The 24,839-nt window shown below is 36.7% G+C and overlaps 3 protein-coding genes across 5 annotated transcripts; 2 read left to right on the top strand and 1 right to left on the bottom strand.

Annotated features, from left to right (window-relative positions):
* The first annotated feature begins 4,758 nt into the window (after nt 1-4,758).
* On the top strand, nt 4,759-11,745 carry LOC102616855 (transcription factor UNE12-like). 3 transcript variants are annotated; one of them, XR_370055.4, is made up of 8 exons: nt 4,762-5,690; nt 6,207-6,308; nt 7,929-8,030; nt 8,456-8,521; nt 8,682-8,747; nt 9,215-9,295; nt 9,393-9,681; nt 11,453-11,745. XR_370055.4 is itself a non-coding variant. In XM_006471619.4 (7 exons), exons 1-7 carry the CDS (start codon nt 5,322-5,324, stop codon nt 9,621-9,623), a joined length of 1,017 nt encoding a protein of 338 aa, XP_006471682.2. In that variant the 5' UTR covers nt 4,763-5,321; the 3' UTR covers nt 9,624-10,021. The 3 variants fall into 3 exon arrangements, 2 of the variants coding, with proteins under 2 accessions (XP_024952087.2, XP_006471682.2); XM_006471619.4 differs by lacking the exon at nt 11,453-11,745 and having other exon boundaries at nt 4,763-5,690; nt 9,393-10,021; XM_025096319.2 differs by lacking the exons at nt 6,207-6,308; nt 11,453-11,745 and having other exon boundaries at nt 4,759-5,690; nt 9,393-10,021.
* Nucleotides 11,746-11,893: 148 nt separating this feature from the next.
* LOC102616557 (pentatricopeptide repeat-containing protein At3g04750, mitochondrial) lies at nt 11,894-14,100 on the top strand. The gene has a single exon (XM_006471618.4). It carries the CDS (start codon nt 11,900-11,902, stop codon nt 13,856-13,858), a length of 1,959 nt encoding a protein of 652 aa, XP_006471681.2. The 5' UTR covers nt 11,894-11,899; the 3' UTR covers nt 13,859-14,100.
* Nucleotides 14,101-14,279: 179 nt separating this feature from the next.
* Nucleotides 14,280-24,624, bottom strand: LOC102616264 (mediator of RNA polymerase II transcription subunit 14). The gene is made up of 8 exons (XM_006471617.4): nt 24,099-24,624; nt 22,231-23,310; nt 22,018-22,115; nt 20,574-20,748; nt 19,436-20,420; nt 18,303-19,303; nt 16,207-17,315; nt 14,280-15,543 (listed from the first exon to the last, which is right to left on the bottom strand). Exons 1-8 carry the CDS (start codon nt 24,306-24,308, stop codon nt 14,739-14,741), a joined length of 5,463 nt encoding a protein of 1,820 aa, XP_006471680.2. The 5' UTR covers nt 24,309-24,624; the 3' UTR covers nt 14,280-14,738.
* Nucleotides 24,625-24,839: the final 215 nt, after the last annotated feature.

The following is a 24,839-nucleotide window of genomic DNA, read 5'->3' as shown; positions in this document are numbered from 1 at the left end:
GGCTTTGAAAATGTAAAGCCCTTAGATAATGGGCTTGGTTAAGTGCCTTAAACAAAAAGGCTTTATAATATATAAATAAAAAATTAAAATTAAAAAAAAATCAAAACACATAACATCGATATTGAACACTTGAACCCTAAATCCTGAATGCTCTCACACGTCTCTCACACTCATGCCCAAATTCAAGTGAACCCAGCCAATAGCCGTTACAGCCGCACCTTTCGGCTTTGTATCGTTGGTCGTTGCGTCACCGTCACACCCACACCCACCTAAAATCCAACAGTTGCAGCCACTTTGTTCAGCAGTCAGCACGGCAGCACGCAATGCGAACCCAGTAGCATTGAACGCAGCAGCATCCACTCGAATGGTCTAACCCGCACGGGGCAGCAACACCAAACGTAGCTCCAACTCGACCTGAACTAGCAGTAAACTGACAACTCCACCTCAACTCCTCAAGTAAGATACTAAGCTTTAAATTTTTTTATTAAAGAAATTTTTTATTGTAGAATTTCAAGAAATTAAAGTTTGAGAAAATATTGTAGAATTTCAAAAATCTATTGAAATTTATTGAAGCATGATAATATGATATGCCGAGCTTAAAATTGATCAATGTCAAAGTGTGTAACATCAGACAATATCCGAACAATACAAGAAACTTTTTGTTAAAAAATTATAATATGTGTGAACTCATTCTATGTGAACTAAGTTAAGCTAAATTACAATTGTTATACCAATACATCTAATTGGTCATTAATAAAAATAATTATCAATTTCTAATTTATTGTCATGTAGTTGTTGACAGTTGAGAACATGCTAAAGTCTTTCATAATTTTATATTATAGAATTTTTTTATATAATATTAGAATTTAGAATAAGCTTACAATTTTGATGGTATAAATATAATTGTATTAATCTAAATCTTATATCCTTTAATTTTGTATTGGATTATAATAGAAAATGCTTCTGAATCTTGTAATTTAACTCCAAATTCGGTTGTGGAGATAGAAAATGTTGAAGAAGAAACACAGAGTAACAAAAAAAGAAAATAGAGGGTTGTCTTAAATTGTTGGGACCATTTCACAAAATAAATGTCGGTGGGATAGCAAAGGCAAAATGCAATCATTGTGGAACAATTCTTAGTTGTGGATCAAGAACTAGTCCCTTGAATAGACATGCTAGACAAATTCACTATTTTAATCAATTGACATTGGAAGAGGTTCTTGAGAATAAGCAAAACATGGTGAAGACGGAAAAAGGTGAGCTTGGAATTCAATGATTTAATCCATTGGTTGCCCGTAAAAACTTACAACAGTAGTTGTAAAGCATAATCTGTCTCTTAGGTTTGTGTGGAATATAAGGCGTTTAGAGATTTTGTTGATTATTGCAATCCATTGGTGAAGCCTATCTCAAGAAACACTTTAAAGAATGAGATCTTTAAGTTATATAATGTTGAGAAGGCGAAGACAATGAATTTATTAGAGATTAATAATAGTATGGTGGAAATTACTACAGAGATGTGGACTGCTTGTAATCAAAAGAAAGGTTATATGGTTGTTATGGGACACTTTATTGACAACTTTTGGCATTTGTAAAGTCTAATCCTAAGGTATTTTTACTTTATTAAACATTAAAATTTTTTCTTTAATTTTTTTTATAACTTCACATAATTGTTTTTTCAATCAATAGGTTTATATATGTGCAATCCCCACGTACAGTCAATTGCCTTTCCCAAATTTTGGTGAAGTGTGTTGTGAAAAATTTTAATATACTCGCAAGCGCACAAAATAAAAAATAGAATAATGGCAACGAGGTTGAACCCACATGGATTGCTATAAATTGAAAAGTCTAGTTTAAATCTAAAATTAATATCAATTCTAACCTAGTTGAGCAAATTGTGTTTTTAAGAGAAATTAAACTAATTAAACTAAGAAAACAATTAAAGAAAAAGAGAATTCAATAAGACAAAAATTATCAAGGTTTCAGAATTCACCACTATTCAACTAGTAATTATCTAATTATAAATTAATCCCCAATTTTAGAGTGACAACTCGAAATCAATCTATATCATCTCATGGATACAACAATTAAGCCCAATTAACAATTAATCTTGTGTAGGTTCTTTTTCTGCATAATAGTATGATATTTACGCATCCCATGTAAACATATCGAATAATAAAGAGTCAAAGTTTTCCTAAGCACTCTATATAAAATAATTTAATGAAAGACACATAATCAAAGATAATCATATATAAACTTTATAAATTTAAGCATAGATTTAGTCAAATATTAATCTTAACAATCAATAATGCATGATAAAATTGGTGAAAAGATTTAATAACATCCAATTAATCATGTGAAACAAGAATCGTAAATATTAAAGCACACATGTAGGGAATTAATTAAATAAAAAGATAATTATTTTATTGAATATGGTTTCATCCTTAATCTCAGTGTAAGAAAATTAGTTAGACATACTTGAATTGCGAGCAACAAAATAAATAAAATCAGCCATGGAAATTATTGAAGTGTTGCTACTATTATTTTCTTCTCTGCCTCGTGGCTACGTCTCTCTTGCTTCCTCTAGCGGCTGCCTCTTACAAAAGCCAAAGTTAAGCTTTTATAGTCTTCAAAATGGGCCACCAACCTTTTCAATTCTAAAGCCAAAAGTCTTGGCCTTTTAATTTGATTTGGTATTGCATGTGCACTCCAATTAAGTTAAAGCCACCTATGTTGTGGTTAATTTCTTCTTCACGTGGTTGGATCAATTAGTTTACTAGCTTCAGTTTCCTCAGCTTCACTTCCACATGCATGCATGTCTAATTGCTTCCAAAATCAATTAATCTTTAATGCTTCCTAAATTGAACTTCTTCATGCCCTTTTTGTCCATAATCTCCAATTAATTCCCTATTTAATAAAATAATTTAATTAATTAAAAATAAAAAATAATAATAACTAGCAATTATATAATTAAGGATAAAATATGTATAGATTATATGCTCAAGTGTTTGATGCATTGGATTGGGATAGAAAGATATCCACAGTTACTTTGAATAATTGTTCTACTAATTATTAAATGGTTGAAAGATTAAAGGGATTGTTGTCAACTGAGTTAGTGATATTGGGTGGTAATTTTTTTCATATGAGGCGTGTGGCTCATATTTTGAATTTAGTTGTGAAGGATGGGTTGTCAGTGATTGAGAGTGGTATTGCATGTGTTAGATACAGTGTGTCTTATTGGAGTTCATCGCCAAAACAGGTGGAAAAGTTTGAGTTGGCGTGCCGTCAAATGCAAATGGATGTGAAAAAGTTAGGACTTGATTGTCCAACTAGATGGATTTCTACTTTTGTTATGCTTGAACTTGCGGTGAAGTACAAAAATATTTTTTCTCGACTACAGACACTCAAGCCGGAATACAAGTGTTTGCCTAGTAGTGAAGAATGAGAGTTGGCTAAGCAAATGCTAGATTATTTGAGGCATTTTTCAAGGTTGATTGATATGTTTTCGGGTACAACATACCCACTGCTAATCTATTTTTTCCATTGGTTTGTAAAATGAGGATTTCATTGAAGGGGTGCCAAACATCAAATGTTCCTGTAATTAAGAACATGATGAATAACATGATTGAAATTTTTTGAAGTATTGAGATGAGATTAGTGGGATATTGGTCATGGCGGTTATTCTTGATTCGAGATACAAGATGATGTTGGTTAATTATTATTATCCAAACATTTATGCAGTGGGTCTTGAAAATCAACTTAAGAGAGTGCGAGAGCTTTGTGATTAAATGATGAATTATTGTGAGGCCAAATCCGCAACTACGAGATACGGTGTTGTTGGTGAGTCTTCTACCTCAATTGTTGTTCCTTCTGACCAATCTCATATTGATTTTGATGATAGAGATGATATGGGTGATTTTGATGTATATGCAACCCAAAATTGTCAACCTATTAGTTTGAAGTCCGACTTAGATAGGTATTTGGATGATCTTTTAATCAAAAGATCTCCGGACTTTGATATTTTACAATGGTGGAAGATGAATAAGGGCAAATATCCTATTTTGGCTGAGATGTGTGACAAATGTTGCCTCGGAGTCTGCTTTTAGTACGGGAGGTAGAACATTGAGTCCACATCAGAGCAGACTACATTCGGACACGTTAGAAGCGATCATCTGCTCTCAACATTAGTTATGGGCTATTAGCGGTCGAGGAATAAAAATATTCTTTACAAAATCAATTACTATTTATTTTAACATTTTATTTTTGTTAGGTGGAGTTCCTGAAGAAATTTTTTTTTACTGGAGAAAAACTAAAGGATGAGGAAGGAGATTGTCCGCCAATTTTGGATTAGTTTATTTTTTATATTAGCAGTTGTGGTTTATTATGTTGTGTACTTGTGGTGTTAGTATTTTGTGTGTCCAACAATCACGCATCTGATAAATATATTTAAGGTTTTTAGTCTGTTGTAGTATTATGTATTGAATAATAATTTTATTTTTAAAACTTACAGCTTTATTAAAAGAAATTATTTAAAACTTGGTAAAAGTTCAAGCTCATCCAATTTTAAATGGGCTTTGAGAGGGTCTAGCCTGTTTACAAATTATATGGGCTTGGGCCTTACCTTGACAAAATCCAACCCAAGCTCTTAAATTACAAAGACAAAGATGAGTTTTGGGAAGGGATAATTTAATCCATAAAAAATGTGTGTAGTTATTATTTTAAGAAATTTTATTTGATAACTAGTTTTGATAATAAGTTTTTGAAAATAGCTATATAAAAAAATTTCCCATAAAATTACTTGTTTGGACTAAACTCTATTTGTCGAGCCCGACCCGAACCCGACATTTTAGCATCCCTATGACATCAAACCAGGTTCAAGGCTTCAAGCACTCAAAGTCAAAACATAAGTAAGACTCGTCAAGATCACCAAAAGCCAGAACAAAACTACAATAACACAAAACATAAACATTCACTGCCACACACACAGAGCACAGTGCAGAGACACGTCCCTCTAAAAGACTGAATCCTCTTGTCTTTACAAAAATAATCTTTAAATTCAAAAGTCATTACCACCTCCACCATCTCCATCTCCTCCTTGGAATCCAAAAAATTCTTTTCCGGCTTATTGGGTTCCGGATCTGCCTCCCACATCCCCTACACCACCCCCTTTCCCTTGTAACTCTCACCTCAGTATACACAAATTCAATATATATTTCTGTTGTCTCCATTCAAGAAGCCCTTCCATTTACTTAAACCCAAGACAAACAAACAAACAAACAAACGAATCCCTCATCAAAACAAAACATATCAACACAACACTAATTATGTCTACCACTGGCAATGGCCAAGAAAGCTTAGGAGATGACTTCTTCGAGCAAATCTTGTCCGTCCCAACCGGTTACACCGACCCATCTGCTGCTGCTTCAAACTCCGCTGATGACATACCCATGTTCCTACAGCTGGGCTCCGGCGGCCCTTCTCCTGGCGCCGGAGGAGGCGGAGGAGGCGCCACCAGTGCTGCTGACATAAGAAGTTTGGCTATGGGAATCAGCATGGGAATGATGCCTCTAGGGTTAAATTTGGAGCATAGCTTCTTAAGGCAGCATGAAGATCATAATAGTAACCATAACAACAACAACACTAATGCTTCTTCTTCTCCTCCTAATAATTCTTCTGCCACTTCTGGAATCAACGTATGACTCTTTTCTTCCTTTTTTTTTTTCTTTTTCTCTCTGCTATTTTTTTTTGTAACCTCTTTCTTGTTTTTCCTTTTTAATGAAATGGACTTGTTTGTTTGTATTTTGTGTTTCTAGTGTTTTAGCAAGATTAGGATATGGATTTTTGTCTGCTAATTTTGGCAACCATGAAAACGTTTTTTCATCTGTTTCTTTGTTTTATGCACCCACGCAATTATCAGCAAACCCACCAGCTCTATAACTTTCATTATTGATTCATAAAGTTTTTTTTTTTTTTTTCAAAAACAAGAATTATTCATATTTTGTTGGGAATTTATCAGCTTTGTTCCTCCAGCTAGTGGTAGAATTTTCTGATAAATCTTCCATACTTCCCCGTGAATATTCTCAAAATCCGAAAATATTATGTTGGGATGGGGTGGGTAGTCTTTGATGTTCCTGGATGGCATTTCTGTGAAATAAAATAAACAACGAGGGTAATTTAGTCAAAACACATGGTTTTGTACATTGTGGTAGGAGAGAGATTCCGTGCACATGCCAAGTTTGTTTCCAGCGTTTGGACAGTTGCAAAGTCAATCAGCCCGGCCGCCACCGCCACGTCCTCCTCAAGTACAACAGGTATATTTTTGGACAAAAATACCCCTTTGCATTTTACTGTTAGTATGAAAATTTCAGCCATTTATATATATACTACAATCTGTGAACACAGCCACTTTGAGCATTAGCTCGAAAATCTGTTCCGACATTCAGAAAAAATTTACTCATTAATATTCGAAAAGAAATATACTTTTATTTAAAGAGATTGAGCTCCATGAGGTTTGAACTCATGAGTACAAAGCTCATTGGCCAGATTATATAAGTTATTTTTATTTTTTATTATTATTTAAACATGCTTGTAAATCAAAATGTTCTGAGGTTATATGCTTCTATAAATATTATTGACAAGTGAACTCCCTTTTCATCAAAGTATTTCTAAACACTGAAAATAGTTTCACTAATTTTTTAAATCCAGAAAAATGTAATTTTCTTTTCATTTATTTCACTTTTGACCTTTTGGGTTGAACAATGAAAATCTGGTTCCCTTTTGTTGTTGATTAAGGTGGGTGATACAGTGAGTAGTTCATAGAAATATTTAATTTAACCGAGTGTACAAGGCTGTGATGTGCACGCACGTTGGAAGAGCGTGGGGATAGAGCCTTTCGCTTTCTCTTTAGTAGAAAGTGTGTGATGAGTACTGACTACTGACGGAAAGCGAGACAGAATGTGTCGTGCACGTGCGAGATATTTCAGACGTGCGGAGAACTTATACAATTAGCCAATTATTATGTGATCTTATATGCGTTACTATGTTTATCGATATATATATATATATTGTTCAGGGGACCGATTCGTCATTTTTGCCACTTAGAATTGACGGAACACGTGGGAAACGCCCATATGTTGATATAATTAATGATTTTGTACTGAGTTTTCAAACGCTTGTGAAATGGTCCATGTCAAAGTTTTTGACTTCGGTGGATTTGTCGATTCCGTCCACAACCCTCGTTTGAATTAATATTTGCAGATTATTAGCATGACTATAGGCAAATTAAGCTCCCCAACTTTACTAGCATGATTGTAGGCTAATTAAGCTCTCCAGCTTGATTGAATTTTTAATCTTATACATATTAATTATGTGTTGAGTTTCTTGATTACAGCATTCTATGTTGAAATGTATGATTTATCTATGAATTTATTTTTTGTCGAATTTCAATAGGGAAAACAAATATTATTAATTAAAAAATTGACACATAATCCGATGTAATTGAATATCTTTACTGCAATCGGAATAAGTTTCTAGATACGTCCTTGATATTAAGGAGAATTGATATTAACTTGTCCTTATGGTTCACAGATGATTATGGCTCGTAATATGATATTGTATAATATCTTACTAAGACCGTAAGACCAATTGATTTACACATGGTGTTCCTGGGCTCTCCATGTCATTAATTTAGTCTATGCATAGATATCATATTGTTTTGGTGCTAAGATATTATAATATGTATGATATAATCCATTGGAGTTGCCTGTATGTTGTAAAATTTGCTGAGTGAGTTATCATTGAGCAGAAATATTTACATCAGGCCATTTGGGAATCTGATAGAATCTATTGTTAAGTAATGTATGTGGGATTATTTATTTTGTATTGCTCTTAACTTTCATTTTTGTGGCATCATTTGCCAAACCATAATGCAGTTTCAGAGCCAAGCAGCAGCCGCACCGCAGCCTCCAGCTGTCCGTCCAAGGGTTCGAGCAAGACGAGGGCAAGCCACGGATCCTCACAGCATTGCCGAGCGGGTAATATTGATTTCTGTTTGACTCAGTATTATGAAACTAATGTTGCCAGTTTTTCCTGCGCCACAAGAATACTAGCTTAGTCTTGCACTCAAGGCTATAAGTTCTTTGAGTGTCTATGTGAGTTGTTTTATAATTGAACAACAAGCTACTATCATTTCTTCATTATAGATTAAGATCTTCTTCGAACTTAATGCACAAATAGATAGAATAGCAGCAAATAACAGGTATAACTACCAAACATATTTTCGTTCTTAAGTTATGAACCAACAAAAATATTCTTCTAGACCAACTGTTTGCTATCGGATATAGCGTTGATGGTTAAAGTCTCAATGCTTATCATGGTTTACAATTACTCCTCCCAACATTCCATGGCTGTTTGCCTCTGCTGCCACCAACAAATGTTTAGCTTGTTCTTCGTGGTTCAGTTGCGTAGAGAAAGAATTGCGGATAGAATGAGGGCTTTGCAAGAGCTGGTTCCTAGCTGCAACAAGGTAATTAGTGTCTCCTTTTGCAGTTACTTTATTGACTTCTTCATGCTGTTATATGTTGTGTAATTGTTCTGTTTTCATTGATTTTGATATGCATTTTGGATTTGCTATCACTGTGAGGTCTAGCTTTCATACATATTAATACATTCTACATTTCCTTCAGACGGATAGGGCAGCCATGCTTGATGAAATCGTGGATTACGTGAAGTTTCTAAGGCTTCAGGTCAAGGTATTGTAAATCAAAACCCCAATTACATAATGATTTAAAAAGATCTTCTGTAGCTCTCTATATTGTTCTTTACATATCTACTTAAATCTGCTAAACGCCAAATAATTGAGAAGTTCTTTGCATTTGGGAACCCTTTTCACACATTTTGTCACGATTGTCTACTGAACTCAGCACCACCATCCAAAAGTTATAACTAATTCCAAAAGATGCTTAGCAATTTTCTTCTAAAGTCTTTAGGAAGTCCAATACCATTGCACTATGGTAGGCCCTTAAATGTTGACTTATCTTAAACATATATGAAGAGATTAATATATCCGCAATTGAAGTTGTTAGAAGTCAAGCCTAAAATGATCCTTGTCTGGTGCTGGAATATCCAAACCGAATCATGTCATTTTTTGAAATATGCTTCCCACCACTTTCCTCATCTTTTGGTCTACATGTCATTTTCATTTAACATGTATGAACAGGTTTTGAGCATGAGTAGACTGGGTGCAGCTGGTGCCGTGGCTCAGCTTGTAGCTGATGTTCCTCTGTCATCAGCTCTTGAGGTAGAAAAAATTCGGAAAACTTCACTTTCTAGTGTTTCTTTTTCTTAATCCTGAGCTGTATTTTCAAATTTTTCTTTCGATCCATTTGATGATTAAGGGAGAGAGTATTGATGGTGGAAGCACTCAGCCAGAATGGGAGAAATGGTCAAATGACGGAACTGAACAACAAGTAGCCAAGCTAATGGAAGAAGACATTGGAGCTGCTATGCAGTTCCTTCAATCCAAGGCACTTTGCATCATGCCCATATCACTTGCCAGTGCAATCTATCGCACCCGTCAACCGGATGCGCCAGCATTCGTCAAGCCTGAATCGAGCACCCCTTCGTAGTGCCTAAACAACAATTGGAGTCAGCAGTTGCTCACAATGACTCAAAATATTAATCAAGGTACCTATTCCTATAGTATGCTTTGGTCTTCTTACCCAACGAATTAATCAAATCCAGTGCAACGTCACATTCTCTTTCCCATAATTAGCTAGGCAAACAAGGGAGTGAATGATGTAATGCAATGCGATGGTGATAAGGGAATTTTTTCAAAGTTCTATTGATGAAGCTCCCTTCAAAAAATATAAGGTGGGGTTAGTGGTGGATGACCAAAAGTACTGGTTATGAGAAAAACTTGCTTTTATTTTCTTTTTGGTTAGTGCGTTGTGGGACCTTTTAAAAGGGATGGATAGGTATGTGTATGATGTATTTGCAGAAAATATATTCAGTGCAAGTTGAAACATATGCAATGGTCGGTTGTTTTATAAAAGCAAAGTTGGAAGGTTCTGGTTTTGAGGGGGGAAAATATTTGTGATGCTCGGATTATTTATAGGGTGGGTTTGTTTTCTTCTGCAAAAGCAAAAATGAGACTTTAATTTCTTTTTGAAGAATTGACGAATGATTGTGTGAAAAAGAGTGAGGGAGGGGACCATTGCCTAGTGCCCAATATGCCTATCCCATAGAATTATGCAGCTGATAGGTGTAACGACTAAAGAGGGATGGTGACTCAAAATTAGTTTATCAATAATTCAATATCATATGCAAAGAATGCAACAAGTTGTACTATTTATTACAAAATAAGGAATGCATCACGTTATAACACTAGGTTTTGCATTTATACCTAACATCGAACTTATAGTTCATCTTATTTACAAATTATAAGGTCTTTTCATATTCGTAAGGGAATTGTTCATATTGATGAGAGTATTACAAAATAGGTCACATTGGTCATAAATATAAATAGAAAGTTCTATACAAAAACAATCTACATGACTGTAAAAGTTAGATGTACCCTTAATGTATGGGACATACTTTGTACCCTAAAATAACAATTCTAAATGAAATGAATTACTCTACCAAAAAGATCTAATGATTTTCTAAGAGAAATTTATCGAGTTTAATCCAATTTTAACACTATGTGACTCACCTCCACCACTGTAGGTGATTACCTCATTTAAACCGAAAACATAACTCTCCATAATGCACAATTTAAGATTTGAATGGAGATAGCAAATGCAAAACAAAGGATTTAATAAAAAAAAAACCAAAAAAAAAAAACTCGTGAAAACTTAAAAATACACAGACAGTAAAAGCCAATCTATATGAGTTTCAAACCGAATATATTATCAAAAAAAATATTTTCATTTTATTGTATACTGTCTTAGGACAATTTTTTTCAGTATTATTTGGAGGGAAAAAAATAAACTCTAGTGGACTGGGCTGGGCCTTTTTTAAGAGAGCATCGCTAATCAGTGACCCGACCCACAAAATCCGGATCCCAATGAATGCAGTGATTTTTTCGTCAGCCCCACAGCTAGGGTTTAAGGCTTTTACTCGTAAACTCTTATTATTATCTCTTAAAAATTTCAAGTTGAGTAATTGGTAACAGTTATGATTTCATCCCAAGCAGCTTCCTTTTTGATGTAATGGTCTCTGAATTATTTTGCTTTTGTTTTACTTCCACATTGCGTCCTTGAAGCTGAAAAAATAAGCGTTTTTCAACTTTCAATTTTTGTTTGTTTGTTTGAAGTGTCTCCTTTATTGCTGTTAAATAATCCCACATAACAAGATTGAAATGGGTGCATGCAAATTTTTTTAAGCTGATTTTTTGTTGATTTTTCATATCTTAATTCCGTGCATCAGTCTCTCAACATTTTTTTTTCTTTTTATACAGAGGGATCAAGATTGCCAGATGCATCAAAACTTTATAGGAGTGGAGATTTTCAAATCTGGTGATATATAGTTCTAGAATTTTTTAATCAAGTGGGCATAAACCTGTTTCATAATAGAGCCCTGAAACTAGAATTATGCATTTGTTGCATGGGAGGCAGGACCTTTTGGAATTTGAATGATAGTGATTATCAATGTAGATTTTGGTTTGAGCTTTTGTTCCTCACGAGGAGATTGACGGATTGTCACTTTTGGAATTCAAATGATAATGTTTAATCAATTTAGATTTTGTTATGAGCTTTTGTTCCTCATGAGTAGTTTGATGGATAGTAATTGATGTTCTAAGAGTTGGCTATGTTGAACTTAATAAATTTTTTCACTGATGAAGGTCTATGGGACGCTTATTTAGCTTTTGAATTTTTTTTATTCCCAGTTTGTTGGATGTTTATCTATGTATCATTATAGGAGCGGTCTCCGCTTTCTCAGTTTTACCTCAACGATTGGAAAAACAAAATGGGATCCAACTGTATCACTCGAACTCAATCATCCAACTCTTTTTTTGCTTGAAAAATGTGGTTCAAGGGACCATTTTAAACAGATTTTGGGGCAGATGATGAGGAGTAATCTCATTGGTCAAACATTTCCTATGAGCAGACTCATTTCGTACTCCTCAACTTCAGACCCTGAAAACTTAGACATGGCAATCCTTTTGTTCACTCACTTTACTCCTAATCCAAATCTTTACATTTACAATACCATGATATCTGCTTTATCTTTTTCGTTTGGTCAAGCATTCCCTGTGTACAATTCTATACTTAGGTCTTGTATTTGGCCAGATAAGCACACACTCCTTTACTTACTAAAAGCCAGTAATTATATATCAGAGGCAATGCAGATCCATTGTCATGCCGTTGTTTTAGGATTGGTGTCCTATGGTTATTTACAGAATTCACTAATGAAGATATATATAGAGAATGGCCAAATAAGGCTTGCCGAAAAGTTGTTTCTATGTAAGCAAAGTCCAGATGTTGCCTCTTTCAATATTATGATTGTTGGCTATGCCAAGAAGGGATGTACTTTAGAGGCAATCAGGCTATTTTATAAAATGATGAATTCAGGTCTTGAACCTGATGAATTTACAGCCTTGGGACTTCTTGTTTGTTGTGGGCAGTTAGCAGATGTGCAATTGGGCAAGTCTGTTCATGCTTGGATGGAAAGGAGAAAGAAAGTTAGCTCATCAAATATGATATTGGGCAATGCTCTTTTAGACATGTATGTGAAATGCAAAGAGTTGCAGCTTGCTCGAAGGACATTCGATGCATTAGAGGTGAAGGATGCTGTGTCATGGAATACCATCATGTCGGGGCTTGCCAAGGTTGGGCAGTTGGAATCTGCACGTACACTTTTTAATCATATGCCTAGTAGAGATATCATTTCTTGGAATTCTTTGATTGCTGGCTATGCCCAGAATGGTGATTACGTGATGATGAGAGAATTATTTATTAACATGATTTTGGATAATGTTAAGCCCGATAATATCACACTGATTAACTTGGTGTCTGCTGCAGCTGAAGTTGGAGCAATAGACCAGGGGAGATGGATACATGGAGTGGTTGTAAGAATGGGAACGATGATGGATGAATTTTTGGGTTCTGTATTGATAGATATGTATTGCAAGTGTGGAAGCATTGAAAGAGCATTGACAGTCTTTAGGGAGGTTAGGGAGAAGGATGTCACAGTATGGACAACAATGATAACTGGATTAGCATTCCATGGGCATGGAAGAAAAGCATTGGAACTATTCTCAGAGATGCATGGGGAGGTAACCCCGAACGAAGTGACCTTTGTTGCTGTTCTTACAGCGTGTAGTCACTGTGGACTTGTGGATGAAGGGCTTGAATTATTTAATAGTATGAAAGAAAATTATGGTATTGAACCACGAATTGAACACTATGGATGTTTGGTGGATCTTTTTGCGAGATCAGGGAGATTGGCTCAGGCAAAAGATGTGATCGAGAAGATGCCAATGGCACCAAGTCGATCCATCTGGGGTGCAATTCTGAGTTCTTGCAGAACTCATGGAAATTTAGAAATGGCAGAGATAGCTTCAAGAGAGTTGTTAAAGTTAGAGCCAGAGAAAGAGGGAGGATATGTTTTGTTGTCCAACATATATGCTGCTACCAAGAAGTGGAGCTATTCTGACAAGATTAGGGACATCATGGAAAGCAGGGGAGTGAAGAAAACTGCTGGTTGCAGTAGCGTCGTTGTTGATGGAATTAATCATGATTTTGTGGCTGCGGATAAGCAGCATCCTAGATGGTTAGATATACAGTCCACTTTGATTTCTCTGAATAGTGAAATGAGGTTAGCCGCTGATTTTTCTGTGAAGTTCATCCTACGGTTTCTGTAAGTAAGTTAATTATAATAGTCATCTGATCCCTAAATCTCTGACAATATTGGTATCTCAGATACTCAGTGTGCGTTCTGCAATTCTAGTAGTTGCATTTGCAGCCAAAGGTGGATGTTGATGAAAATTTTGCCAAACTAGGTACACACAGAACTGCATGCATTAATCAATATGATCATTTTATTTGTACAAAATGTAGTACTTGCCTACTGAAAAAATGTAAATAAATAAAAATTGTTCCTGCATGTACACTTTCTTTTACCCATAAAAGATTGAAGTACATATATTTCAACATCACGGTTGTATCTGTTGGAATGAGAGAGAGAATGCAATGCTTGCTACGAGTTTCAACCATAATTAACATGTACAAATTCCTCAACAAAACATACGAGAGAAAAAAAATATTTAGAGGATGCCCAAAATGTTCACCACCACAACTAACAAAGAACTTGAAACAGTTCACAAAATTGGAAACTACAAAGTTGTAATTACAGCAATTAACCTAGAATAGCTTGCAATTGTCCATTTGTGGTATACAACGACTCTAGCGGAAACAAATCATTTTTTACAAAGTTTGTGTTCACCAAGTATGATATGTACAATGAAAATTACCGTTACAATACCCTTATCTTCAAAATTGACATACATCCTAATCATTAGAAGATTAGATCAGTAAAATAAACTGAAGTAAAAGCCTCCGAATCCACTAAATATAGCTCCAGGATTCCATCCGAAAACAGTCAATTTCCCTCATTTCCCACCAATTAAACTTCTGCAACAAGATTGCTGATTCTGTAACAAATAAAGTCAAGCTGTGACAAATCCACACAACAAGACAATTCCCATCATCAAAAATCCAAGTTACTTGCAGTTTGGCAACCAATCACACTCCCACAGAACTAGCAGTAACAGTACCACCATCCTTTAACCCTTGAAGGCACATATGTAATGTCCTTTGTACACTGTCTGCAACAATTCTTAACCTGCCCTGTGTAAGGTCACCAGCTGATACTGGATTAACTTCCACAACTCGAGCAACCCTTTGTTTACATTTCTCCCACTCATCAGTACGTAACCAGCAAGCTCGGCCCCCATGGCTACCTTCCATACCAAGAAAGGAAACATTAGGGTTTTCACCAAATGAATATCTCAACCTCACTGAGACGCAGTAGGGCAACCAGGCAGCACCACCAGCAGCGTTTATATGAGGTATGTGAGCTGGATCCAAAACTACAGTAAGTGCAAAATCAACAGAATTATGGGGCCTATCATAGTGGATATTGCTTTTAGAAGCTGATGAATTCACAGAACCATCATCCACATTAAAACCACTGTGATTTTCCAGGCATAGTTCAATACGGGGTTTTTGCGAGGGAGCTATTTCGCCACCTTGTGTCTGAGCTAATCCTTTCTTCCATGCTATTAGTTTTAAGAATTCTCTTAAAACTGATATTGGCAGAGTAAGGAGAGTAATGAATGATGCAACACGAGAAGCATCATATGGTTCTGATGCAACACGGCGACTGAAGTAGTCACATATCTCTCCTATTTCAGATTGAGTTAATTCCTCTTGGGCAGTACTAGAATTTTGCTGCTGTTGCTGCTGCTGCTGTTGATGGAAGCGTTTCACACTCAGAACTTGTAGAAGAAGTTGAACCCTGTGGACACTAACAGCAAATACATAGCCCCTGTAGAACGAGGAAGACAAAGATTTAGGGTAAAAAATGCCAGGTCGTATGATAGCCTATATGTTTTTAAATATGCAAGATTATCTTTTCATGAAAACTAATGTGTTTCAACATTAGCAGATGAGCGAAAAGGCTTAGGATCTCTTTCTGAAGAACCACACAAATTATTCCTTCCTAACAATCTGTAAAACACAAAAAAAAAAAAATGCTTTCTTCTATTGTTTAAACAACATGGATATGCCTTTGTGCCTTGTTACATTCCAGTTATCTTCCTCACAAAAGCACAGAAATACCTTACATAACCTACTTCAGTACTTAGTTTACCACCAATTTCATTCCTCCAAGAATTTATAATAGCAAAATCTTTCTTCAACGTGTTAAAATATCCAATGTCCTTCCATACAATTCTCAAGCCACCCAATTTAGGATAGTGTCTAATTAGTTCAAGCAGAATTTCAAACTCAAGTAGTACAAGACTTCAGGGGTTTGAAGCGTGCTCACAGGGTTAGGGAAGGAGTTTAATTTCCATTTCATGCAACACTTCAAATTAAAATACCAAAAATAATAAAAAGAATTTTAAGTGTTTGGAAAGATCTGCCGTGATTTAAAACTAAGATTTGGTTCATGTAATGCATAATTTAGAAGTAACTCTTCCAGTCTTACCCGACAAAGAAGCGCAATGCAGGCTGTTCTTGGTCCAAATTTAAGAGTGCACCTTCATTGTCCTTCAAAATTGACCCAAGAATCTCTTTCAAAAGATCGGGTAACTGCGCAAAGAGCCATAGTACTCCAAGGTACTTAAGAATGCCTCTTAGTACCTTCTTAAGAGCAACAAGAGGAACCCATCCACCTCCATACCCTCCATCATCACCAAGACCAATAATGGCAGTATTCAGTTCTCCTCTCACGTGAGCAGGGACACTGGCACCCGGAGATCTACGTATAGGCAATCCTGAGCTCACAACAGACAGGTTTGAAGATCCTGGCATAGGATTCCCAACACGGTTCAAGGCAGCAACTTGGTTCACTGCCCTAGACATAGCAGCAGAACTAGGTATGTTAACTCTACTTCCATTGGCACTTGCTAGCTGTGAGCCTGAACTTGGGTTTGTATTCGCCATTCCTACTGTCTGTTGACCACCAGTGATATTAGAATCTAATCCATTCAGCTCCTGTGCAACATGCTCCATGATGAAAGGCCTAAATTGAGGGCATGGTAACGACCCTCCAACTGAAGGGCCCCCCTTAGGTGGTGTAGCTGGTTGCAACCAAACCTGGTCTCCAGCAAAGCATCGCATGTCAACAGCAAAATGTTTGCGATATATGATTCGTATCCAGTAGGGGCCACGTAGTACAACAGAGACGTCAATAGGCAACAGTGAGCTGGGGACAATCCCAGGGCCACCTCGCCCTGCTGCAGCTAACATTGCAGCCCCATGAAGGTTAGGGTTCCCAAGAGGAACTGTAGAAGCAGCTCCAACAGGGTTCCCCGTTGAAGCAGAAGTCACCTGACTAACATTTAACCCCGTTGGAGCAGAAGTCACCTGACTAACATTTGTGGTTGAACCGTTTGGCAGAAGCCCCTGGGATGATGAGTAGCCTGTTTGTTTTGGGATAGTAGAAACGGCTGTAGCTACCCCTGGAACCCCCGGACCAGTACCAGCTCGCGCAGGCCGTGTTGCAGCTCCAAGAGCATGCAAAGGTCCTGCCGTTAGGCGAATGCAGTCCAAAAGGGAAGCAACTTCAGCTCCATTTATGAAATCTTCAAGGAACTGCTCAATACAGCAAAGGGTAGGCATATTATTAGCATGCATATCTGTGATAAAAGAACACTGTGGAAAGAAGGAAAAGAAAAGTTCAAGGTAAGGCTACTACAACATTATATTTGAAACAAACATCTGAGATCAAATGGCAACAGATTCAATGATGAACTGATAAGGGAGTTACTCAAAACCTTAAATACTAAATTCAGGTCAATTTAAATGTTATCATTGTATACTTAAGGATTCAAGAATGTTGCCTTTGTATTCAAATCTATGAATTAGAGATAATTCATAGTTTCCAGATTCTCCCAAAAGGAGATTTAGCAGTAAGAATGTATCCCATTTGAGGTTTAGTCATCTAATTGGTTTTCTCTATGTAGTTTTATTTTGATCTTCCCCACATAAAGTGTAATATCTTCTTGTTTCCTATTATAGGAATTCTAATACGAGGATAGAAGAAACAGTAGCCTGTACAGAAGTAGTGTAACTTGTCATTTTTTATCAAAAAGAGAGAATACAAAGATTTTTTAAAAGCTGACGCTTAAAACAGGGCTTCCCTTCCATGTAATTACGTAAAACTATCATCTTCTTTGTTCCATTTTATTATTGTGCAGCCATTACCAAATTAAACCAGCCATCTTGTCAGTCTTATATCTTTAGTTATAATGCTGGAAATTGAAGAATTTGGATCAGAAAAATTTTCACCTGCTGTATCACCCAGACAACTCTACAAAATAACAAATATACAGTTTTCATCGGATCCATGACAACAACTTCATAACATTAGACCTCTTGAAATTGTTTTCCCTTTACCCGATTGGTTGTAAAATTCAGATAAAGAAATGTGGAAGCACAAAATGAATTGAAGGAAAAAGACTTACACATGATACACAGGACAACACAACTGAAAAAATTTAGGCTTAAGGAAATAAATACAACATTATGACAATAAAGAAGAGAAAAGACTGACAAAAGAAACAAGAAAAATGAACAAACCTTGGTATGGGGCCAAAGTTGGTCCGGAGAAACATGCATCGTGCAACCTTCTTTACCTGACTCCCACTCAACAACAAAACGAGCAAGGACTACTGAACCAAAACTAAACCACAAACTCATTAATCCAACAGCTTCAATTCTAAATGCCCTTTTCATTTGTTCCGATAACTTATCAGATGCCTCACTAGCACCTTTGCCTCCAACTGGTGCCTTAACATCAAAGTTAGCAGTGCCTTCTTCTGGTTTCTCATCTGCTCTTACTCCAAGCAGCTTCCTCATCCCAAGGGCAAACATTCGAGCATTGGCAAGCCTTTGAATATCAGCAACTAACTTCTTAATACTATCATCCTCAACTGACTGATAACTCAGAACAACACCCTCTGGATCAAAACGGATATGGGAATCTATATCAGATGTATTTGCAATGCGAACCCCAGAACCCCATGGGGTACTGTTGCTTCCCTTTTGGAGTTCCCACAAATCCCTGAAGTGCTGATCATTTATTTTGACGTCCCAATGCATGCTTCCTGGTCTTCCAAGTCGTAAGCATATGTGTCGCCATGTATAGCCACGTGCAAATGGAAGACGGAACCATATATTAGAAGATGCACTTCTTAGTCCCACTTCTTCAACATAAGGAATGTCTAATAACTCCATCTGACTGGTTAGTCTGGCATGCTTAATGCATAAAGAACAATGCCTGACCACATGAAGAAGAGCAGAAATGTAAATGCTTGAAGGTGCATTCCCTTTGTTTGCTTCAGCAACAAGATTACCATAACTGTATCTTTCAGCCTTAGAAACAATTTCAGCTGATATAAGGCCCCCGGATAAGGGCTGCTGAAAATGAGCTGATTCTGAGATTTTCCTTCTTTTGTTGCTAAGTCCGGTTGCAGCTTCTATATCTTGAAGTGATGGAATCAAACTCAACATATCAGATACAGTACGCTTTTGTGGATGTTTATCATGTTTTGAAACAATATCAGTATCTGCTGCGTGAGCTGAAGAAAGAATATTTTAATTGTCAAATGCAATTCATCAAAAAATAGGATTTTGAAAAAAAAAAAAAAAAAGAACGTGAAGATAATTAGATAAATGTCCCAAAACAGATAAACTCAGAGAAAGTATCTTACATACGGGAGGCGAAGCCAATGAGCTTGATCCAGCAACTTTGATGGACCCAGCAAGGGATCCAGTAACTGAACTCCTGGGTCCATTTGGTTTTGCACTTGGAGGAGGGGCTCGAACAGAAGCTGTTCTTGGGGGAGATAATAGACGAGATGACCTACCCACAGATACTAAATCTTCCTCCACAGTGCCAATCTCAATGGAATGTGGAGATCTTAGAGAAGCCAAATCCTGATCAGACTTTGAAGCCGGCAGTTTCTTTACAGCTGTGCTTCTTGCAAGACCAGATGATAGCGAACTAAAAGAACTAGATTGTACAGGGCCCTTTACATTGCTTGATGAATATAAAGAACCATTATATTGGGTATTCCCAATTGAACCTTTTGCAACATTAAGATGTGACATCTGCACACCTCCCTCCCACCTTGGAGAGGGAGTTCCAGCTTTTACACCATGAAGATTCATTTGCAGAGAGCCAAAATGAGAAGCAGAAGATGTAGTAAAAGATGAAGAAACATTCTGCAAGGTATAAGAAGATGCAGCTGGCCCTTTCTCAAATTCAAACACTTCATCAACAACAGATGAAAAGCTTGACAGCGGACAACCTGCAAGATGCATAGAACCGTCAAGGTTGAATTCAGAAATAAGGCCCTGTTCCGAAGTATGATTGGCACCATCAGCATTAGGCATAACGGAGAGTAAATTCCCTTGGTTAAGTATGCTCAAATTGAGTTCATCTTCAAGTATCTGCATCTGACTGATGTCAATTTGTTTGATGCGTATCACACGATTTAAGTCACTAGAAGATTGACCTTTCTCAGATTGATCAGGCTGAGTCTCTACTAATTTAAACATGGGTTTAAAATCCTTATCAAGTTCCATCAGCAAAAAATAAGAGCTCCCACAATCTGGAAAACCCATCAGCAACACAGTTGACCCATTCACCAGGTTCTTTGGTACTTTCATAGAAGCAAACCCATGGTCATAAACCTGCCAGAATCACATCATGCAGCTTCATAAACATTAACGAGATCTGTATGGATAAATACCTAGTAAGAATCCAATAGGCAGTCCATCTAATTGTTCTCTTAATCTAGAAAAGGGTCAAAAAAGGAAAGAAAGAAGCAACGAGAACAAGATTACCTCAAGCCCTAAAAACCTGCCAATAGCAGCAAATAAGTGCAAAATACTTTTGCTTCTCAAGCTTATAAAAACTTCAGCTGCAGACGTACTTCCTTGATTTAAGGCTTCTTCACAATCAGATAATACTGAAGGTGCAAGAACTTTATGAGATGATTGGAGAAGAAAACGGCCATTCCTGCAAGATTGGAAAAGAAAATGAGGAAATCTACAGAAGATGGATGTCTACCGAAACTACCGATATTGTGAAGAGCCATTATGTTTGTGTTCATTTCTCCTCTGAAATAACAGAACTTCCTTTTTAGTGCCAAAAGGGTTTTTCGACAGGTAGGATCCAATGGATGCTAGGTGAACATCATCTGGGGAAAAGGCATACACGCACACAAACAGAAGAAAAAGAAGAAACTTGAACAACACATTATGTTAACCCCAAAATCTTTTTCCTTTCTGGATTTTGTGTGTGTGTGTGTGTTAATCTCACTAAAGAAAGCACATTGCACTGCTTTAACATCAGGTATTCTTATAATCTTTGAGGAGTGCTTCTACAAACTTCTTTTGTGCTCAATCAAAATGATTTCAGCCAGAACATCAATTTTATCCACATTTTTAATCTGAAAAATAAAGGTCATGATCGGTCATAGATCTGAATTGAATCAAAGGTTGGTCTATCTAAGAAGAGATCAATCCCTTAATTTGAAGGCACAAGCTAAATGTTCAATAAAATCTCTCGACCCCATGTACGATTCAGTTCTACATCTTAGAGCTGAACTAATTAATAGAGATTGAGCTGCGGCCAGGGAGTCAAATAGGTCGGGAAGAAAGAGTCTTGAGGTTGAGTAGAACGACATACATCTTGGTTGGTTTCACCTCTTTGCAAGGTGATGACACCTCTCAAAGTATATGACTATAATGAGTTTAGGGTATACTAAACTGGTATACTAGACTATACCAGGGAATGTCAGACATTGCATCTTGAGTGAAGGCCAGTTACCACCTATACCTATACTCAATTCCTAATATGTTCTTATTGAAAAAGAAAATCTTGATAAAGACCTTGAGTCATCTTCAACGGCAATCAATCAGAGAGGACTACTTATCCTAGGAAAGTTAGCTGGGACAGTGATAAATTGGCAGTCTTAATCTTGATTTACTCCTTCTCATGAAACCATAAATCAACTGAACTGGTTATGAAGCTGACTAGTGAAAAAATTGAAGCTCATCAGGCCATGCCAATGGATGTATTAAAGTAGTGATCAGATTGCAGATGGAACAGGTAGAGAGGCCCATAAAGGGTCAGGTTTAGGTCAGGTAGAACTTAAAGTTTGCATATAGCCGAAAGATATAATGTATTCGTGGTTTGTTTATATATAGCATCATAAATCTACCAGTGAAATGCAGAAAATTGTAACACAGAATTTGTGCTATCGGCAGGAGCAGATAACAATACCTTATATTTATTCCAAGGGTAAAGAATGATGAGCCATATGCACGAACACGTAGAACTTCCTGCCCCTCATAGTCCCTAAATTCAGATTTGTTATCTTTCTGCAAACAAAATTCAATAATGAAGAAATTATTAAGCCGTCTCAAAATCATAAAATCATCAAGCAAACTAATGCATTAAACAGAAAAAAAATCCCATTAACATTTTGAAACCAACCTTTCTATTGTCAGCATCTAGTTCATCCATGAAAGATTGAAGTACAACGTCACTTGGAGCCCGACAAATCTGAATATTCTTACCCAGTTCTTTCTGAATTTCAAGCAAACGAGTGTATCTATTACAAGATATAGCTCTCAGGAGCAGCTTTTCTACATCTATGCAACTTTGGTCTAGTGCGAATTCTGCCTCCTTGCCAGTTAATGGATCTATAACAAATGAGCTATGGAGGCACTTTATCTGTAGATCAGGTCCAGGTTCAATCTTTATAAAAGGGCATGATCCTGAATCAGATGAACCTGGGTTTTTATCAAAATCTAGCCAGTAAATAAGTTTTAACCCTGGAGTTCGTAGACCAGCTGAATCTACTTCTCCATCTTGATTTGGTTGTATGGAACTCCCACTCGCTCCATGACCCATACTTCCATCAGATATGAGCTCAAACCGTATTGCATCCTTCCATCTTCCTTGCCGAAGTGCTTGTACTTGTCTTATGACAGTGTCCATAACAAGTGCGACGCATAACTCATGAAGAATCGAGTATAATGTTATGAATGGATTGTCAGCAGCCGACATTCTACGCTCTAAATCATCTCCAAGAACATGACGACGTGATTCTTCCAACTTCACAGGTCCACTTCTCTCACCAACAAGCAGTTCGAGATGCAATATCCTCCACATTGATAGATGTCCTCTGTAACCAAGAGTAACTAACGCCTTAAATTCCCCATCCACTCGTAGCAATGCGGTACCACTAGAAACTTTGACCTCAGAAATTTCTTTAGGCAAAGAAACTTCGAGTAATTTAGCCCGTACAAGGGTATCCAATTTTTTCAAAGCAGCCTTCTGCTGATCCTTGGTTAATGTGCTTTGCATACCCATATCTTCAATACATTTTGGTAAGCGTTGATAAGATCCTGTAAGGAAGACTTCAATAGCAGATGGAACATCGTAGATAGGAGCACGAGCTTGCTGTAGCCCCTCATGCATGAAAAACAACGAATCCGCTGCTTGGGTGAAACATGTATCATGACTTGATAGAGTAGATGCCAATTGCTGAGAATAATGTATTAATGGAACCTGCAGTTCAAAGAATATAAATAAGTAAAAGAACATTTTTCCAAATTCCAACTGCTTGGGAACTGAACAAACCACAAGGTCTTAAAAAATAATAAATAAACAATCCAATCTATGGAACGTTAATAGCATTCAACAAAAAAGCTGTCCTGCCACCAGTAGGAGTGCAGACCGATTCAAAGAATTTTCTATGACAAAGAAGAATTTTCTATGGTAAGCAACGAAGAATATCTATGATTCCAATTCCCAACTTTTCCCTATGCTCCTATTTTATCAGCAGCGAAAACACGGTCAGTGATTCCACTCTTTTCAAATATTATGACCCTGAAAAGAGCAAAAACTAAACCAACTTCTTGCTACACGAATCAAAAACATTACACCCAACCACTTCAGCAAAACAAATTCACAACACACAGATATATTCAAAATTGCATCAATTATTCATCTTCACCATCTTTTTAACAGCCAATCAAAGAACAAATAAATCAACCAGCCTTAAAAAGGCTAAATTGCCTTTTCTTCCAAGACAAATTAACTAAGAAGCAACAAAGCGAAACCAATAAAACAATGTATTAATTCAAATTTCCATATTTAAAGATATAAACTTTCCAATTAAACAGCCTGAATTCACAGTACATCACTCAGAATTTACCTTCACCCACTAGTCAAAATTCTTAATTTTAATTTTAAGCCTAACCTAGCTTATCAAAATTCTTCCGGGTTGACTGGGAATAACTCAGCAACTAAGTAAATAACTAACTAACTAACCAACCAACTCATTAGTCGCTAACCTGCTGGCACCACTTGGCAAGAACATTGAGGCGGAGCATGCGTTGCTGAGTTTTCACAATATACTTCAACAAGTTAATCTTCTTATCGGTATCGTACTCCTCGCCCGTCTTCGATTTCTCCACCAGCTCTTTGAGCGACGCAAATGAATCCTCCGCCGCACGACTCACCAGAGTCGAAAACGGCACCGTTTGCTGCCCTAACTCCCCCATTTTTAGGAAATTCCCAAAAATTAGGGCTTTTTTTTATTTCCTTTTAACTAAAAAATTTACAATTCTCTAAGATCTGAGTGCCGTGTAAATAACTTTGATTTACATGGGAGATTTATTAGGGTTTCGTTTCGTTTAATTGCCTTAAGTGGCTTCGCTCTTACAGAGTGAGAGAGAAAGTGAATTTTTTTTATTTTTTTATTTTTCCTTATTTTCACAGAGCGATTCTCTCTCTCTCTCTCTCTCTCTCTCTCTCTCTCTCTCTCTCTCGCTCGATTCGCTAGCTCGCTCCCTCGGTCGTGGGGGAAGAAAGGTGGAATAATATTTTGAGGCCCTACCTCTTATAGGCAGGAAAATAAAAGTGACTGAGTGATTGGGTCCCACTTGGGGAATTTTTGCCACATCAGCATACGTTTCAAAATGAAAAATAAAAAAATTAATCTGAAATTTGCTTGCTCTTAACTCTTAAGTCACCACTTTATTATTTCACGCAAAATTTGACGACTTTATTAATTTATTAATCGAGATGAATTT

This window comes from Citrus sinensis, chromosome 5 (genome assembly GCF_022201045.2).
Source record: "Citrus sinensis cultivar Valencia sweet orange chromosome 5, DVS_A1.0, whole genome shotgun sequence".
Classification (NCBI taxonomy): Eukaryota; Viridiplantae; Streptophyta; class Magnoliopsida; order Sapindales; family Rutaceae; genus Citrus; species Citrus sinensis.
This window is presented reverse-complemented; position numbering and strand designations above follow the sequence as displayed.

Bases quoted from the DNA above. Each gene is read 5' to 3' on its own strand.
- LOC102616855 (XM_006471619.4), top strand. From the start codon at position 5,322: ATGTCTACCACTGGCAATGGCCAAGAAAGCTTAGGAGATGACTTCTTC. The intron at 8,031-8,455 runs GTAATATTGATT...TTCGTGGTTCAG, and splicing joins CTCACAGCATTGCCGAGCGG to TTGCGTAGAGAAAGAATTGC. The intron at 8,748-9,214 runs GTATTGTAAATC...ATGTATGAACAG, and splicing joins TTCTAAGGCTTCAGGTCAAG to GTTTTGAGCATGAGTAGACT.
- LOC102616557 (XM_006471618.4), top strand. From the start codon at position 11,900: ATGTATCATTATAGGAGCGGTCTCCGCTTTCTCAGTTTTACCTCAACG.
- LOC102616264 (XM_006471617.4), bottom strand. From the start codon at position 24,308: ATGGGGGAGTTAGGGCAGCAAACGGTGCCGTTTTCGACTCTGGTGAGT. The intron at 22,116-22,230 runs GTTGGTTTCAAA...TTTTGTTTGCAG, and splicing joins TAGATGCTGACAATAGAAAG to AAAGATAACAAATCTGAATT. The intron at 20,421-20,573 runs GTAATCTTGTTC...TGATTCTGGCAG, and splicing joins GCAGGTTTTTAGGGCTTGAG to GTTTATGACCATGGGTTTGC.